This window comes from Diadema antillarum, unplaced genomic scaffold, assembly GCF_040938485.1.
Source record: "Diadema antillarum isolate AM-2024a unplaced genomic scaffold, OU_Dant_1.0 seq00000799_RagTag, whole genome shotgun sequence".
In the NCBI taxonomy this organism is placed as follows: domain Eukaryota; kingdom Metazoa; phylum Echinodermata; class Echinoidea; order Diadematoida; family Diadematidae; genus Diadema; species Diadema antillarum.
Genome location: NW_027271683.1, coordinates 89,608 through 109,272, shown reverse-complemented (window position 1 = coordinate 109,272; position 19,665 = coordinate 89,608). Strand labels below are relative to the sequence as shown.

The 19,665-nt window shown below is 38.6% G+C and overlaps 1 protein-coding gene across 1 annotated transcript in view; it reads right to left on the bottom strand.

The window, feature by feature from the left end:
• The window catches only part of LOC139739476 (two pore potassium channel protein sup-9-like), a 52,138-nt gene extending 33,910 nt beyond the window's left edge, over window positions 1-18,228 (bottom strand). Inside the window, exon 1 of the mRNA XM_071650080.1 lies at window positions 17,734-18,228. Within this exon, the coding sequence (XP_071506181.1) occupies window positions 17,734-18,034 (301 nt within the window). The 5' untranslated portion in view covers window positions 18,035-18,228. The remainder of the gene's footprint in view (window positions 1-17,733) is intronic.
• Between the last annotated feature and the right edge of the window lie 1,437 nt (window positions 18,229-19,665).

Genomic DNA, 19,665 nt, shown 5'->3' with positions numbered 1-19,665 from the left:
AAATTTTCAAGCTTGCTCGCTTCGCTCGCTCGCATTGAATCGTTATGCCATTCTCCTAGTGTTGCTGCCAATAATTGCCAGCAGTTGCGCCCGATGCGCCCCCATTTATTTCAAAGCGAAATATGTATATAGCTACAATTAAAACTCCAGTTTTGGAACTGTAGAATATCAAAATTTTCAAGCTCGCTCGCTTCGCTCGCTCGCATTTTATTGTTATGCCATTCACCTTATGTTGCTGACAGTATCTAATTTGTCGATCGTTTCACACCATCATTCCATAATCCATGTAAGGAAAACTTACAATGTTCCTCAATGACTGCGTTGTTGAATGTATCACATTCCGTAATGTATTGTAGTCCCATTATTGCTCACGCACACACGCACAAGCATACAGACCGTCAAAATTACTTTATGGTTCCCCCCATGTTTCAACCCACCGTACGCCACTTTACATATAATAATATATATATATATATATATATATATATAATAGATGTGTGTGTGTGTGTGTGTGTGTGTATGTGTATATTGTGTAACATATGCATGGTCTAATCTTGAGCCCCCTCCAATGTTTGCCCCCCCCCAATCCAAAACTGCTTCCGGCGCGCCTGACTGCATGTGCTCAATTAGTTCGTTCAATTGACTTTGTATTTCATTTATGTATGAAAAAGAAATTTAGAAATCAAATTAAATCAAAACAAATCTAATCAAGTCGTGGAACCGGACGAAAGACATTGCATTAACATAACAATTATGTAGATTTTCTTCTTCTTTTTTCCGAAAGGAGATGCTGACTCACTCTAGTCTAGGCTAACTATGACGTCATCCAAGGTCTTTTTGGTGACAATGAAAATCGCTGATATTATGGAACATTATTTCTGCGCCTCACCCAAGGTATATGAAAATTTACTAAAGAACTGCACTTGTGGTATTTTCGGGTTTTACTGTTAAAAGTTCCTAACCAACATTTTGATCAAGAGTTGCATTTTATGACACGCTATCAACCTCTCTAAATTCCTTAGATTTAGATGAGGGAGAAATCCAAAATTAGATTGAAAATCTCAAGCTGATAGATTTAGAAGTCAATCTAATTTTTAAGTCTAATTTTGGATTTGTCCCTTACCGCAATGTCATAGATTGATTTCCAATCTAAGGAATTTAGAAAGTATTCTCTTTTACTCTAGGATTGATTAAAAAGTGAGTGTGAGACAACGGTCACATAGAATGGGTTGAAAAAAATGCAATGTTCGCGCCCTACGAATGCTGGTGTTCAATTCATTTTCATGCTGTTGAGAATTCGCACAGCTTTAATATCATTGACGGTTAAGAAACAATATATATATTTATATATGATTACCCCAATCAATAAATGAAATCAAATATCCCAACGTATAGTCAAAAGTGATTTCTCCTTTAAACATACATCGATCGCTCCATTTTTCGTCGTTGCTGTTTTCTGAATATAATTTATGTACACACATTTTAGTTACTTTTTACTTTCATTTCCATGTCTGTACGCTCAGAGCGCATCCGTCTCACTACACTCACATTTTTCTATTGGCAGTGAACATGTACGAATATGAATGTTCAAGAAATCCGGCTGCATGTTATCTTGCGCATATTAACGGACAAATGGAATTATGTCGATGTCTGTATGAACGTATACCGGGAGAAAAGCGGGTACTCCGAAAATGGTGTAATGCAATCTCAAACACAAATCTTTTAAAGACTAATCTTTTAAGTGAAAGTTGCATCAAGCTTCTCTTACGATTCAAATGTCAAATGCTCTTGTATGTGTTACTTAAGGAAAAGCGCACAGACAGATGGGATACATTCATTAGAAATCCTCGGAAGATACACTTTTCTCTTAAAATAAAGTGTAATATCGATGTCTACAAAATGGAAAGATGTTAAAACAAAACAACTTATGGTCTTTTTTTTCAGTTGGCGAGGCTCATTTCTTTTTAAAGTATATACAACTATGATATGCATGTTCTGTGCGCTCTTAAACTTTCACCGATTCATTGAATAGTTAATAGTTGTAGGTTTTGTTCTTTATCTCAGCCTTACACACACTTGTAGAGGACCTGAAGTATACTGATGAGAGAGAGAGGGGGAAAAACGCTTCCATAAATCTAATACTCCTCAGCGTCGAACGGGCTCCAAGACATTTGACAGTTCGTCTCGAATTTCACCCCATGCAGTTTAATTATGGGTCCAACCGTAACCTCATACCGCCAAAATCGAGAGGAGAGAGTGGTCGAGTTGTACATATATTTCAAAAGATGACGATATATAATGGATTCCAACAATTGCATCAAAGCCGCGTGCTCCACCCCCTCCTTCCCTACTAGACCTGGGGTTACCTCCAGCAAAATCATATCTTCATGAAAAAGAACCACCCCCCCCCCTCCCCACCTCCGAAAAAAAAAAGGAAGGGGAAGGTAAGGGCGAATCTCAAATGTAGACAGCGATAGCAGGAGAGGAGCAACGATAGACAGGCATTGAATGAAAGGGACAACAAAGACACACGAATTTCTCATACAGGGCAAGAAAGAAGGAAGGTACGCGAAAATTACATTTAGCGATATTTTCACTTTACATTTGACTTGATTCGATTTGGTTTCTATAGGATTCCAAAGATGTAAACGTTCACGTTCACTAAGTCTTCTTCTCTGAATATAATCGTCATAGATGAACTCAACCCACATTTTCCTCTTCCTCTTTCTCCCTCTCTCTCCATCGCTGTCTGTCTGTCTCTCTGTCTGTCTGTCTATCTCTCCCTCTTCTTCTCCCTTTAGCAGGCTGGATTATGAAGAGCCGTAAAGCAGATTTTTGTATGTTGTACAAGTAGTCTTGATGTCTGGCTGAAATTCGTCTCTTTAGTTTAGCATTCCTGTCACAAGATTTCCTAAAAGCGAGAAATTGACTTCGGGTTTAATTAGAGTCAACGCAGTCTGGCATGGACCCACGCAATGCATGAATTTGAGAGCAGTTCAATTCATTGCCTTGAATACATCGAAAATTCGCCGATGACTCGGGAATTCACTGGCGTCCAATAAGGTGTGTACGGCTTCCCCCCACCCACGCATTGGAGTGTCATATACCCCGCGCACAATCTATGTGAACGTTTGTGGGAGCGATTACGGTCTAATTGATGACCAATGATATTTAGACGCAGCAGCCTCGTCTACAGATCCATCACTCAATGGATCTGTGTATGTGCTTGCGTGTGTGTGCGTGGTGTGGGGTATGTGTGTGTGTGTGTGTGTGTGTGTATGTGTGTGTGTGTGTGTGTGTGTGTGTGTGTGTGCGTGTGTGTGCGTGTGTGTGTGTGTGTGTGTGTGTGTGTGTACTCGTCATGGCATGCAATATTTGCCGAATAAATTTTCATCAAAAGCAAAGGATAAAGTTCACCTGGAGCAAAAGACGTTGTATCTGCAGGTCCGCGATTGATTTAGTAAAATAATCTGTCCTTGTCTTGTCCACAAATGTTATTATCGTTTCTACCCCTGTCCCTGTACCTCAAACAGCCATGATGCACAGAAATCCAAATGATTACACTTTGAACATGTCTACGGCGTACATGAACCATGAGAGCAAAGGAAGTAATTTCCCGCGACTGGTGTATGTCTGATGCCTCATCAGATTAAGTCTCCACGTCAGCTTTTGTCGCACGTGTGAATCAAAAAGATGAGTAAAATTGTATGAATCATTCTAGCTAAGATAGTGAGAGAAAGGGAGCTAGTCAGACAACAAGACAAGGAGAGAGAGAGAGAGAGAGATAGAGAGAGAGAGAGTTAACTTATGTAAAGGAAGCTGTGCTTCCATTCTGTTATGATGCTTCATGTCACTTTGGCCAAAATGTTGGGATATTTGCTTTGTTTTGAAAACTGTTCTTTCCGTCTTTTCTTCTATGTTTCTCTCCGCATGATTAGCAAAGTATTTTTTTTTTAAACAATCAACATCTTACAGTAGGATGTAGTGATAACAATGATATCAAATACAATGCAGTAATATTGCTGTAATATTAATTATTTTAATGATGATAATGATAATAGTAATAATAGTAATAATAATAATAACAATAATAATAATAATAATAATAATAAAGTTAATAATAATAATAATAATGATGATGATAACAACAACAATAATACCAATAATAGTGCAGTACACCCCGTTATAACGACTAGTTATAACAAAATTTGGGAAACAACAAGGACAACAGGAAATATTCTTAAATTACGATAACAAATATCACATATTATATTTTTACCTTCTTCTTTCTTTTTTTTTCAGCAGCTCTAACCGCAAATATCTCAACTTAACCAAAATGGAATTAGCTCGTTTTTGCAATAAAACTCTCCAATAAACTTTACCATAATCACTGATAAAATTTCCTCTTTCTTTCTCATTTTCGTCTCTCTCTCTCTCTCTCTCTCTCTCTCTTCTTCTTCTTCTTCAAACCTACATCGAAAAATTGAAGATTATGGTTAATTTAATAATAAGACGATTTTTACCTCAATTCCTATGTTTTCTCAAACTTGAAAGTATTGGAGCAATTACACCAAAACATGGAGGTGCAAATATGTGCGTGCAGTATAGATCGATGGATTTATTTCTTTTAACTTTGTATTAATTTCTATTTCGATTATTCAAGCGCAAGACGTTGTTCTGGAAAACAGATCGACAGCAAGACACGAGAATGCCAATTATGTTTCGCCGAGCTATCCAACAGAAATTGATTGAAAGAAGCCCTGAATTGAAAATTGATGCAAGCGTCTGCAACATCGAAAAAAATTATCTTTCGAATTGATACGAATTGATTTAGTTAATAACATATTTTCTTTCGGCAAATCAAGTTAAAGATTTTCTCAATTACTCTAACAATGTTAACGCCACTTTTTAATTCCCCGTCAGCTGTATAGTTGTCATTTTGTTTCATTTTCATATTTTTTTGTGATTTTTTTTTTTGGAGAACCACAAATAGACATTTGTGTGTGCTTGAGCATGTACACATGCGGTTTATTCATGTAGATAATCCAAAGAGCTGAGATGATAAAGGTGTTACACTAGCTTGTCCTAGTACTTTGCAGTATATGTATGCGGTATAAAAGAGTATAAAAGGGACACGTACTTGCACTGTCATGTGGTGTCCCTAAAATACAGTGTACATGTACGTTATGAACGTTAACCAAATATTTTTCCTCGAAAATGAGAGGCATTTTGTTTGTCTCCCTGATCCTCAAGGTAAGTATTAACAAGAAGATCGGTATCAGCTTTAAAAAAAATTTTGATTACATTTATACCGACTTTACATGCACGCTGATCCTATTTCTATCGTCATTATTAAGAATAACTCCTCGTACACATGAAGTAATATAATATATGTCCATCAGAATTCGACATAATATCAGTCAATATGAAGACAGGGGAATCGTCTGCAAAGTGTGAGGTATGCATTGGCCTGAACAGAGTTGACAATGGCCCACGAAAATAGACGTCAATACGCGAATAAACAATATCGCAATGGAATCCAAACAGACGGCGGCCTCGTACACGTCATAGGGTAGGAGGAATAAAAACATGCCTCGGAGTTCATGCCACATCGCACATGGTCACAGGAAAAAAAAACGAAAAAAAAAACACAAACTTGTGTCATCAGAATATGTCAATCAAATATGTACTGTAGAGAGAGGGTGTCAACGTTTTCACCTTGCTTTTTTCTGTGTATTATTTTTTTTAAACATAATATGAGAGGGAACAAAACACCATGCTGGTAGTTTGTCTGGACATTAAGCATAAAGTGTTACGTTGAAACAACCTACGATCTTTGTGCATACCACGTGTTTTTATTCACTGATCAATAAATGTGAGTAAACATACCTACACGCACGCACACACACACACACAGACACACACACCACATAAACATTTGTATTTACATAATATATATATATATATATATATATATATATATGTATATATATATATATATATATAGAGAGAGAGAGAGAGAGAGAGAGAGAGAGAGAGGTATGTTTGGGTGTATCGTTTCACTTTGAACTTTTCTTGTGTGCATGTAATTCACATTGAGCATTTAATTATTTCATAGATTTGGCGCCTCATCGATTCCATATATATATATATATATATATATATATATATATATACATGCTTAGAGTATTTTACAAAAAGAATAGAGACAATATAGCAAAACTGTTTAATGAAAAAAAAAGTGAAGAAGAGAAGGGTCATATATATTATTCATGAATGGCAGCCATGTATTATGTCTGGACAAACTGGAATAGTATGGATGTTTCTCAGGTCAGCCCAAATTTTTGGTGATTATTTCTACTCTTTGATTGGTAGAATCTACACCTTGACTCTGGTAATATACTGGATGTCATGATTGCCCTTATTGCATGAGATCTCCACAGCAAACACGAGCTATGAATGTGAAACACAGACGGTACATTATTTTTAGTGCAAAGAGTATTACATGGATCCTCAGCGAGAGGTGTTCTTCCCCCATTTGAGTACATACTCTGTATGCTTTCGCCACGATACATCTCATGAACTCTCAAGGCGTACACCAGTGCAGTAAAGTGGCGCCCGATGTGACTGCCTGTTGCACGCATTCAAGAGCGCCATGAATCAGCGTCCATTTCTCGCTGTATATGCGTTGTACTCTAGTATTCGTTGCGCCATCCGCTACAGGCACCCACCATTCAACGCCTGCGTACCATTTTCGCTGTCGTACGCTTTCCATAGCTGTCTGGGTTTTTTTCCCCTTCACCCCCTCTTCGACCCGTAGAATACGGGATGAGCAGAAACCTGTTGCCCTTTGATCGGTAAAAAAGCAAGGGTTTGATTTCATACACGACTCTGAGATTTGCGTCGAGGGATATGTGGTATGTATGTTTGTGTCTGTGTGTGTGCGTGTATGTGTGTGTGTGTGTGTACAGGCTGAGAGAGAGAGAGAGAGAGAGAGAGAGAGAGAGACCTATAATCAAATTAGTAGGGGAGCAATTTTTCTTGTGATGATTGACATTTTCAAAATGCAGCAAAATTGGGCGTTTTTCCCCCTGCTTCCGATGAGTTTGCATTGTGTTGGCGTGTATACAGAATATACGTGGGTGTTGGTATGTAACCAACAGAGCAGGAGTGTGCATTATGAGTGCGTGTATTATGTATAATACATGCTTGTGTCTATATACATGTGTTATGACTCCTTGTGTGTGTGTGTGTGTGTGTGTGTGCCTGTGTGTTTGGGTGTGTGTGTGTGTGTGTGCGTGTGTGTGTGCCTATACGCGAATTTGCATTAATGGAAAGCATCTAGATGAAATGCAAATTTTACGGTGACATAGCATGGCGTATTGATCAACGTGAAGACCGGAATTGGCGTACTAAAACGATTCGGCGGATTATGATTACTTTCGAGTGAAGATGTCGAAATACCGGACTGAGTTTATGAGATTTAGGCTGTCTTACTCCCACGCATCTTTTTATTCTTGCCCCATATATCCTCAGTAATGCCCCCAAGCACCACATTAATTCAGACATCGTCGCTAAATCTTCTTGTTTACGGTGATAGAGAGTTAGTGTTTCAGTACTGTCAAGTAAAACATGAATATTGCTATTCAAACATTCGTTTATCGGTATCAAATCAGTTGGGTCAGAAATAAAACACTCAGCACCTGATAGTGTCAAGAATTAGTCGTGATAAAAAAACGACGTAATCATAGTGATTAACTGTATACATAGTAATAAACAATATTCCATGCTAATGAATTCATTTATTTTGAATGTCCTAACACAAGTAAACATTCGAATCACGCGAAAGATCCATCATTTCCACCCCGATCCTTAAAAAAAAGAAAAATTACAGGAGAGTCTTTTAACCCAACATTGGCCTCCTTTTTAACATTTCGCGTTCTGTCCATAACCGTCTATATGGAGAAAACCTTGAACGTCAAGTCAAATGGAGCGTGGGTATAGTATTTAAAGGTATTACTTTCATTTACTCTTATCTTCGTTATTATCATTTCCAAGGCTTGCATTATTAGGTTAATAGGCGAATGGTATTGTTGTTGGCAATCTTCTTCTTATTGTTGTTATCAATCTCAAAATGCCACTATGGGGACTTTGTACACCGCATACTGAGTACAATACCAAAAGTCTTAATATAGGTGTACTACCCAAATGGCATATGGACTTGTAGTGTCACTGCCTTGTAATTTGTATAATGTTTTATCTCCTATGGCGACCAGGGATGACATCTCATAGCGCTTTGTATCCAGTGGAAACGCGCTCTAAAAATATCAACTATTATTACATATTTATTATGACCAATGACATGATCACATAGATTCGTGTACGTGAAAATACTGGCGTATTCAACTCCTGCGAATCACATTAAAGGCTGAGAGCAATGCAAACGTAACTGTTTATGTTCATTATGCTCGTACGGGAAGCGAACATGGATGTCATTATTCAAGACTAGGAGAAAAAAAATTAAATGTGCCTATGTCTGCGACTAGCTGAAGTCTTCACCTGATGACGTCAGAAGTTCCTGAGTCATAATTCCCTGTCAGCCAGTCACTGAAGCCTGCCCCCCTTGGGTCTTGGAGAGTTAATGAATAACACTATCGAGTGAATAAGTCAACGGCCCGACAGACACCCTGGCGGCCGTGCCCTTGGCGTGGCCGAACCAAAGGAAAAAGCAGCGTGTCCGCAGCAGAGAACTCTAGAACGAGCATATGGACAGAGATTTTTTCAGAGGTCAATATAATCAGACCGTGGTAATGAGGATGAAGTAATCATAACAAAAACAATGCTGAAAATGATAACAGTTACCGCCCTGAACAAGACTATCGAAATAATGGTTAGAAATGCGAAACTGCTAAAAACAAAAGTTCAGATTATCAATAATTGGGAACTGGGAACTTGGAATTGAGAATAAATGGGAAACTGAGCACCATGGTAAAGAGAACGAGAAACGAGAAGAAGTAGAAAAAAAAAGAACGATATTTGATAAGTTTGTATGCTCATATCCACCCAGAGTAGTTTCTTCAAAAATTACAACACTTCATGGAAAGGTTTTTGTCACTTTCATACAGTGTATATGAAACTCTAGAATTGCGAGGTGTCTAACCGCCACCACCCCCCTTTTGGCAAATGGGAAGAGAGGGATCTTGTTTCCCCGAAACAAAAATCAAACACACGCACACACACAGACAAAAACAAAAAAGTGATTAAAGGAATGGTATAGTGTATAGTATTGGTGAAGTTGAGGATTGGGCTTTTATCGTTTTGCGAGATACCAAGAAACCACTTATGAAATAGGGGTACAGATCATACCATTCTAAGAGGAATTCAAAGTTTATTTGATGAAAATCGGTTTTGAAATGGCTGAGACATCGAAAAACAAAGTAAAACAAAGCGATTCTAATAAAAGTGTGCTAACTTTTATTAGGATTGCTCTGCGGTTTTGGATATCTCTGCCCTTTTCACGGTATTTCATGCTTGAGTGCGTTTTATATGTATTTTTTCAAATATCATCAAACAGGTTAATCAGGAAATTACATTTTTTTTCTCTTTTTTTCGGGGGGGGGCGACTTTTTCACCCTTTTTAGTTGTTCAGCTACAGCATTGTCCAAGAGTGCCTATAAACAGTGATGATGGCGTAAATAAGCTAAGAGCCGTGTGAGCTGCGAAAGCTCGTTGTCATAAGCCATGATCATGGAGCGTTAAACGCGAGACACTCTCCTGCTCATTCGTTTATTAGCGTCAGTCACAGGACACGCAAAGGCTGCCATTACGGTGTGTATTACGATAATGATCGTTGCGTATACGCGACATTGGCTATGCGCGCCGAGCAAGGTTCAAGGCCACTTTCCCATAATGCACCGCCCGTCACTTCTGATGTCCGCCTTTGACGTTTCAAGTAAGCCGGAAGTTGACGCCACGTTTTGGAAAGCGCACGTGCGTTGGACCGTGGTTTCTTTTTTGTTGTCGTTTTATTTTTTATTTTTTTTGTTTCAGCACAGAGTCCGGATTGTATAGCAGTGAAGCAGTAATGATGATGTGCCTACGTGAGTTAGTACCCTGGTAATATCGTTGGGATATGTGGGATGGATGGTACGTAATATTCAAGCAATCTGAAGAACACCAACGGTACAATGTTAGGCACATGTTTTTCTGTAACGTATAGGTTTCGGCAGCCCCACTTGGCCCTGCTGCATATTTTGATCGTGTCGTTTCTTCCCTCATTGTTCTTCAATTAGGCCTATGCTATTGATGGAAAATAGTGAAGCTTTACACGAAAAAAAGATCTTTGAGGTAGATACTTTAAAGGACAAGTCCACCTTCATATACATAAGGATTGAGAGAATGCAGCAATATTATTAGAACACATCAGTAAAAATTTGAGGAAAATTGGACAATCCGTTCAAAAGTTACGAATATTTTAAGTATCTGCGTAGTCACTGCTGGAAGAGAAGACTACTACAGTGTATGATGTCACATGCATACAACTATATAAAGAAAATAAAAAAGAGAATTTCACAAAACTTTACTGTTTGAATAAAGTGCACATTTCTTCGACTTGCTACTGACGTATGTTAAGGGTAATAATTATTCCCCCTGCCTTCTGAAAGAGAGAAGTCGAGTGTTCTTTTGTTATGCGAGAAAAATGGAAATATGTTGATTTTTTTTATTCTTTCTTTATATCGTTGTACTCATGTGACATCACAAGCTATAGTAGTCTTTTCATCCAGCCGTGACTGAGCAGATACTTCAAAAATTCATAACTTTTTAACGGATTGTCCGATTTTGCTCAAACTCTCACTGTGTTCTATTGATATTGCTGCATTCACTCAACCCACATGTCTATGAAGGTGAACTTGTCCTTTAAATTCATGTGCATGTGTGTGTGTGTGTGTGTGTGTGTGCGTGTGTGTGTGTGTGCTTCCTTCTCCTTTCAAAACAATCCGTGTGATTACTATTTATGAAAATTGTTTTGTTAATTTTCTTTTGCATTCAGTTTAGGAATTTCTCCTAATGATTTATAGTAGTTGTTCACGGCATTCAACGGGAAACAGCGTCTATGCCACATGATAAGACATATATTTTTTTAATGAATATGATAGATAACATCGGTATAGATATCTCATGTGGATGCAGCTGACCTGAAATTCAATCAAATTGATATCTTGTTTTGTTGTCATTGTTGTTTTTTGTACGTTTTATAACTATGATTTAAAAAATGAAAATAGTACAAGGTCTTAGCCAATGTGCAATCGTGGCAAAATGCGTAGGCCCATAAATGCATGAAATATATAAAACACGTAATAACATAAGTGAGTGTATGTATGTGTTTACTGGCGTGTGTCTGTACCTTATGGTCGAATTAAAGGGATGGTTTAGTTGTGGTTGAGACGGGAATCCATTCAGCTTTTGATTTTTTGTGAGATGATTAGAAACCTCTTATGAATTATTAAAGAGCATACAATTCTAAGAGGAATTAAAAGTTTCCTTGATGAAATCGGTTTGAAATGACTATTATTATCGAAAACAAAGTAAAACTTAGCGGTCATAATAAAAAATGGGTTCCACCTTTTATAATGTTCGCTTTTTTGTGGATATCTCATCCATTCCAAAACCATTTTATTTTATCAAACTGAATTTGAATTCCACATTAATAAAATTGTGCGCTGATTCATATTATTTTCATGAGAGGTTTCTCACTATATCACAACAACCTGAAGCCCCATCTCAGCCAATATTATACCATTCATTTACGAGAGTTTTAGAGCAGCTAAGCCATGCATCAATGTCTTATCCATCTCCCCTGATGGATACATCAATGTTCTGATCGTTACTGAAAAAAGCCTCCAGAATTAATTTCCGCGAAAATCATACATTATTATCTCCTCAAAGGCACACATTGCAGTCTCTTTTTTCTTCAATATTTCTTAGTTGAATTTAAGTGTCGGTTATTTTTTTCAAAACTGGTGGGCGATAAAGGATATACCTCACTCATCTTTAATGAATCGACAAAAAGAACAACTTCATGAAAAGGCGGGTTAATTCAAAAAAACAAAAGGCTTATAACACGAGCTAAACTATCCTTTACAGGTTTAGAAGATACTGGACATAATTTGTCGTAAAATCCCTCTCTCCTCTCTCCCTCCCCTATCCCCCCCCCCCTCTCTCTCTCTCTCTCTCTCTCTCTCTGTCTGTCTGTCTCGCTTCCTTATCCTCCTTCTCTTTCTCTTCATCTCTATCTCGGAGTTTCCCTTTAAATGAAGTTTTCTCTCCCTTCATCTATCCAAAATAATTATTTACACACTCTTTCAATCTAGCCGTCTTTCTCTCACTCATTCTTCATGTAAATGCTCCTGCTTTATTTTTCTTGTTGTCAGTACCTCTATACCATAGCGATTACAGTATCCAAAGCTCGGGTAGACTTTCCGAAGCCTTAATAGGAGGCAAATTCTATTCGATTGATCGTCACAGGCAGATAATGCCAGGGAGTCTTCCGTCCCACACACGTTCACAAACGACAAAGTATTGCCTTGAATTAAGAAGAGCAAAGTTACAGGGCGCCAATTGGCTCAACTTTGTGCATTGCAATTTGTACTACCTCCCATATGCAGGCATACATTTAAAAATCCGGGGGAGCAGTTATCGCGTTTATAGTTATGAATCATTCAAAGCTCAAGACTTCTATTCCCCATCTAACACTCTTGCAAGTGAAAAAAAAAATCAATCAAAAAGAAATAAAAAGTCGAATTGAAATATGATATACCCTAACATTTCTGGACGATTGACCTGAATAGTTTTCCCTTTCTATAAGAACCCTCGTTTCGTAAATTGAGGGACTACAAAAGCGCTCACTCACACACGCACGAACGCACACACACGTACGCATACACACAGTGATAGACATTAAGTTCAATAAACCCTCAGAAACCTGCGCACACGCAGGCAAAGTCACCTGCCATCAGAGAACAAGAAGAATCTTATAACACAAGTTCCACTTGGCTAGATGAAATATAGAACAACCCTGGATCGTGAATAAAACCAACTGAATCCTTCCTGCATTCTACAGCAGTGTTCCGAAGAATATCATATTTCCTATAAAATGAAAAGAGACTGATTTTTCGGCAGCACTAAGCTGGGTTTCATGTAGATAGAAATCACATTCCAAAGTTTGACGGTTTTTCCCCCATTTTACAGTTCTCTCGTATTACTCTCTCATCAGGCAGCTAATGATTGTAGTCGTTATAATATTTGCAAAAGCGGATTCAACTTGTATAAAGATCCATAAGGTGTCAAAAAGACGTTTTATGTCGACGTCCATGCTTAAACATATAGATACATTCTGAAAGCATAGATATAGATGGAAAATGCCATTATACAATGTGCACGCATCGTGCCAAGAATATTGAGCAGGAATGTCTAATCGTTGATTAACATCAAGTGGTTCAACAAAACCACTAAAAGTTATTAGATAAAATAAAAAGCAGGATAGTTAGACAACGGTCGACATGGTCTATGCATTTCTTAGGATAGATAGATAGAAGTTACTATTGGTTAAAAGATCCTGCTTGTTTTGAAATACGATACGATAAAACTTGTATAAATGGATGTTGTCTTTTCTATAGATACCAAATTTTGGGGGACTGGATTTTTTTTTTTGGCATTCCCTCATTTTGCTTCATTCGTATGTTTCGAAAGAGATTGTGCACATAATATACCTATATACAGTGCTGCTCAAAATAGACAAATAAGACACATAAGAATGGCTTGAAGAATATGAACAATTAGTTCAGAAATGTGGGATAAATATTACGGAAGTCATGAAATTGTTATTTTCAGAAAAAAAAAACTTTTGTTACAGTCAATATACATTGCGTAATTCATGGGGGAGTTAACATTATGTCATCACCTCACAACTTGCCAAATACTTTGTACGAAAAATTTTGAAATTTCCATTAATTTTGTTTTCGTTTTCTTTGTTTTTTATGGTCTAGTCTCAGATCCCTCTATGTAGTATCGTATCATACACCCGGATGTACGTAAGGAGGACGAAGATACTCTCAAACCCACTTTCTCACTTGAATTATCGATGAAAGTTCGAACGCTCTGTGTACTTTTTTTTTACTCTTTGCGAGTGTGAATGCGGGTGTGTGTGACTGCATGTTTTTCTTCAATCCCCACTCTCTTCATCTCTCTCTAATATTACCCCTTCTTCTGTATTTAATGCTATTGCAAACCATGCACCAGGAAATACGGAGCGACGATAAGATCTCGGATTGTCATGCCTCTTCCCGCCATACGTGTCACGTGACACAATCCACTATAAACGCCTTGCATCGAAACTAGCACTGTTGTATATTTAGATAGAAAAATAAAGTAACTGAGGTCCTAGTGAATAGACGTTCTTGGATTTTTTTTCTGACCTGTCTGAGTGTTCAGTTGCCTGTCTTTGACTCTCACTTCTCCGTTTGTCTGTTGCTGTTGTTTTTTTTTCCTTTTCTCTGTCAATTCCTCTCTCCCACCACCCTCCCTTCTCTCTCTCTGTGCTTGATATGCCTATGAACAAGACTAACGAAAGTGAGAGCTAATCGCCAGCAATATGTAGTTGTGTTGTCGACCTAACTGTAGAAGGGGATATAGTATAGTATAATGTATTTATGACAGCCTCCATTATCCATGGTATAGGTAAATGTAAAGGAAAGGATGGCATTATACTAGTCTCTCTCGATAACAGCTACAGACAGAAGAAATAGAAGACTACAAAAGAGGAAACATGCGATTAATTGTAATGCCTGAGTGAAAAAAAGAAATCTGAATCATTTCGTAAAAACGTGATTTGAGACATGCTTTTTTATCATTTGGGATCATTATATAGGTTTGTCTGTTTCTCTTTTAAAACAATCCATCACAATATATAAACATAATATATATATATACATACATATATTATTACGTATATCATAAAGATATAGTAGGCCTATATCTATACGAAATGATGTGTTTTTTACAAGAGACGAAATTTGCTTTGCGATCAACCCTCTTATTGGCCCAAAAATGTATACTTTACAAATATTCTTCAAAAAAAAAAAACCCAAATACACACACACAACAACCATGAGTAACGATGATAAGGGGCACTGTTTACAATTTCGTAATTCCATAAATATGAAAAAATATCTTCATCTGGCGTCCCTGCTTTCACTGCAGCAATTGATTTCGACATGATTTACGAGTTTTGTCCTTCTATGGCCACTAATAGCCATAGCGGAGGTATAAATTACGCAGCCAGCGTTGGGTAGGTGTCGTTATTATGAAGTAAGCCTTGTCTTGTTGGCCTCAATTTTTATTCCAGAAAAGTGAATGAATGAAAACTTAGCTGGCGTATCTATTCTCTTTTTAATCTTTCTGAAGTAGAATGTCCACAGACGTGGAATATCCGTGTTTGCAGACATGATATATATCAGACGAAATGAAATAGTTATTTTGTATTCTGTTTGTTTGTTTGATTTTTTGTTTGTTTGTTGTTATTCTACTTTGGCTATTACTTTATCCATTGATTGTTTTTAGATTGGAAACTTTGGAAATTTCTCGAAAAAAAAATATGTGAAGTAAGCAAGAAAAATTCAAATTATTAGTCTCACCATAGCACTTCGTATAGTGTCCATTGGATAAAAATTCCTGCAGTGTGGCAAAAAGACACAACACACAACACCCATATAGGGCCTCCTATCGTGCCCTTCTTGCATGTAGGTAGTATACATGGGGGCATTGCAAAGCATGCAGATTCGATGCAAAAGATGCGTGAAGAAGCCACACATAAACGTGATGAGTTTGTTACAGTTTTGCCTTGGAAACTTTTTAAAGAGGAAAGCTGACTGATCAAGCTGTTATTATAATGTGTTTGTCTTTCCTCTACAACAGTGACAGTGTCATTCATGTAATTCATGTAATTTGAGGCGGATGATTACATTTTGACGTCGGAAATAACCATGCACTTCTACTCTCTCAATCAAAATATGACAGCGGCGTGTGTGCACACACTGTTGATGTCATTAGAAAGCGATTGTCCTCGTATCTCCTATATCAACAAAGCGCCTATTACTCTAGTGTATTTTCACGAAGTGTGTGACTATAGTAAAAACTATGATCAGGCAAGAGTTTCGATGTCATCACATTTGGCGCTCGATCAGCAACAACACTTTCGTGCTTTTGACACTGTATTGTTAGCAATAGGCGACTCAACTTTCATAAAGATAATGAAATGCACTTTGCTGCCACGTGTGTAACTCTCGACAAAGAGCCCACGTAATAGAGAATAATGGTGGGATTTGTGCCTCATCTGCGTTAATGATCTGAAAGGGCAGCTAGATTTGTCGATTCTACTACCGTCTCTGTGAGGAACGATGTGTAATCGCGACACGACGAATGCCGGAGGGCAAAAAAACTAATAGTTTCATGACGTTAATATCATATTAAGTCTCAATTTCTCATTACCCAGGTCCTGTTTAGCAAGGACAAAGAAGAATTGGAGTAAAATGAACTACCATGTCAGTTCCTCACCGCAAGTAACGGTTGATTAATGAGGGTTGTGTGTTCCACAAACGATTACAGCTTGATAGATACGGTATTCCCACAAGTAGATCTGGATAAAGGGTTCACGTCGAGGATCGTGTATATCATTTTCGTGTTGTTGTTATGGTGATGTGTGAGTATAACTCTGCAACCCTGACGCCCCAAGCTAGGGGACTCTGACACGATATACCCACCTCTGTATAGTGAGGGGAACTTAATTGTCTGTTTCGGGAATTCGAAGCAAATATCCAGTATGTGTGTGTGTCTGGAGGCGCCACAGAACACGTCATTTCGCGGGTTCAGCTTGTTGAAACCTCGGTACGCAAAGACGAACCAAGCTTTCGCGGGCGGGTATAGCGTCGTTGTATCCACATCCATTGCGCTGATTATGCAGCTGCGGCAGATGCAATGACATGCACGCATACTACGCCTAATCGCAGCACTAGTACAACATCATGCTAATTAAATTGATCGAAGAGAACGAATAGAATTAAGCCATCGCCCGTTTAAAGCGCTTTCACTATGCAGCACGCTACACGCAGCTAGAATAATGATGAGATGTTTGGCCCGATATGAATCAAGGCCGCCAAGAATGACGTAACATTATACATGCAGCACGCCTTGTCCTTTCACGTAATTGATGATATGGAAGCAAGGGTAATCTTACTACCGTTGAAACGATGTACTATCCTGCATGTTCCTACCGTGCAACTTTTACTCCACTCGGATTTAATGAGCGACAGTCACATATCGTGTACTGCTGCAGCTATACACATTGCGTGGGACCTAACCCATTACTCACATGTGAGGAAATGTGCTCGAAATAATTTCATTTGCTGTAGTTCTGCGAATCCGTTCAGTGAATTTTGCAGTGAGCGAACCGTTATAGCGAATCCCTCTATAATTGATAACTCACTGGTTTGCGTCGTCAATTGTCACACTCACAGGCTTTACCGCGTCATAATATATCACTTTTGTTCGGTAATGTGACTTTGCTGGAAATGGATAAGTAGGCTGTACAGATGTTATGCAGCATTGTCACTCCACCTCCCCCCTTTCTTTTTTTCTCTCTCTCTCTATCTCACTTTCGCTTCTTCAGTTGATGCTTACCTATTGTAGTAATCACCGTCATGCAGAAGAAAAAAGAACCTGCGAATTTCCACTGAACCCCGGCATTATGTGGCACTAGTTTGATAATTGTGTTTTCAAGATTGTTGAAATCCTCGTCAGTCATGTTATAGTTTTGTTTGATCTGCTTCTGGATAAATTTCAGCTCATTCTTCTGTTTTTCCTCACTTCTGGATTCCAGCGCGTCGAAAACGGCGGCACCAAGCAAGAGATAGATAAACGTGCAAACAATGAGTGATAATGTTCTCACGTTTTGCCGCTTCATTTTGATCGGGAAAAACATGCAACTAATGCCAGCGAACACTTCCCCTGGTGGTTAAACGACAACGTAACGCGCGTAATAATCCGTGGGGTTAGATAGATTCCATGTGGGTTATATCCGTTCAGTGTTTCCAAGGTACGAAGGTAAAGGGCACACACATTCGCAAGAGGCGCTTGGATTCAGAGATAATCCGGAGCGTTAGCACACGATAACGCCGCAGCGTGTAATGAACGTGACCGAGTGAAAGTCGTCTGCTATCAACGAGAGACGAAAATTCGCACACGAGGCGCCCTGTTACGCACTGCGAAACGTATGAGCAAAACAGCACACATTCCGCTCGTAGCAGAGTGACCGTCTGCTCTCTCTTAGCCAAGTGTGCAACCATAGAACTACAACGCACAATCCCACTCACACACACTGCCCCGAAATACACACACGCGCTAACACACACACACACACACCCGCAGCAAAAATATATAAGCATGCACATACACTCAGAGCCACATACACACACGGCCCGACATACTAAGCACATCTCCGATAGATCGAACTTTTTGTGATGAAGCGGAGCAGTCTCCCATCAATTGTACGGACTCTCTGCCATTTCGCTCTCCGCACATGCTTTCTGGAAAAAGAAAAAAAAAAGTGGGGTGGGGGAGCACGATATTTCGTCAATACAGGAACGGGTTCGTTTTCCGTTGCTCATGCAAATTTGAACGGTGGTTGGAAATGCACGCCACCACCTGAAAACAGGGGAAGATGTGAACAAAATCTTCACATCAGATCCAACCCCCGTGCCCGTCAAGGTCGCCCCATAGCGATTTCTACGACCGTTCTTGGCCATGATGATGTTCATATGTCCTTTTGGAAGTCAGGTGGACCGTAACTGTTACCCGCATTGTCGATTTGTTGGACCCAGGGGAGTTAAATATTGTAGCGGTTTCTATCAAATCGATTGCGACTGCTTATGGGTAGCATTGAGCGTTCAGCCATGCGGCAGAGTCGACATTATATAGCGTTGTCTTTGGGGAGATGGCTCTACCGATCGCTTTCACATTGTTCTATCTGAATTTCGATCTCCGTTGCCTGGCAACCACGATTTGTCTGCAGAAACCCAGAAATGGGTTCACACTGGTTGTCTAGTCATTCAAATTTTGACTTGCCCTAGATAAGAAGGAGATATCAAACCTTACTGCTAGAACTCTTTATAGGGCAGAAACTGATATCAGATTATGTTTGTATGCCATGATTTCAGTTTTGCATGAAAACTTTCTTGAGCATACGTTATGTCTGTAGCTCTGAAGGACGACATTCTTATAAGAAGAAATGGTATAACACTTTAATCTTGCATTTGACAATCTCTGACAACAACAACAAAAAAAATCACTAGAACAGAAAAAAAAAGGTTCTAGCGACTGATATATCACATATCAATATGCTGGTATATTATTTGGTAAGTGCGTCGATGATTGATGTACAACATAGTGTACTGGGGGAGGGGGAGCATATTTAAAGTGAATTAATGTTTTCTGTTACGGTATATTGGGGAATTTTCGCAGAAAACCAACAATGATTTATATTGAACACTTCCCGATTTTGCCTCTAGACCTAAATTCAAATGCTCCTTTATTATATTTTCCGTGTTAGAAAAT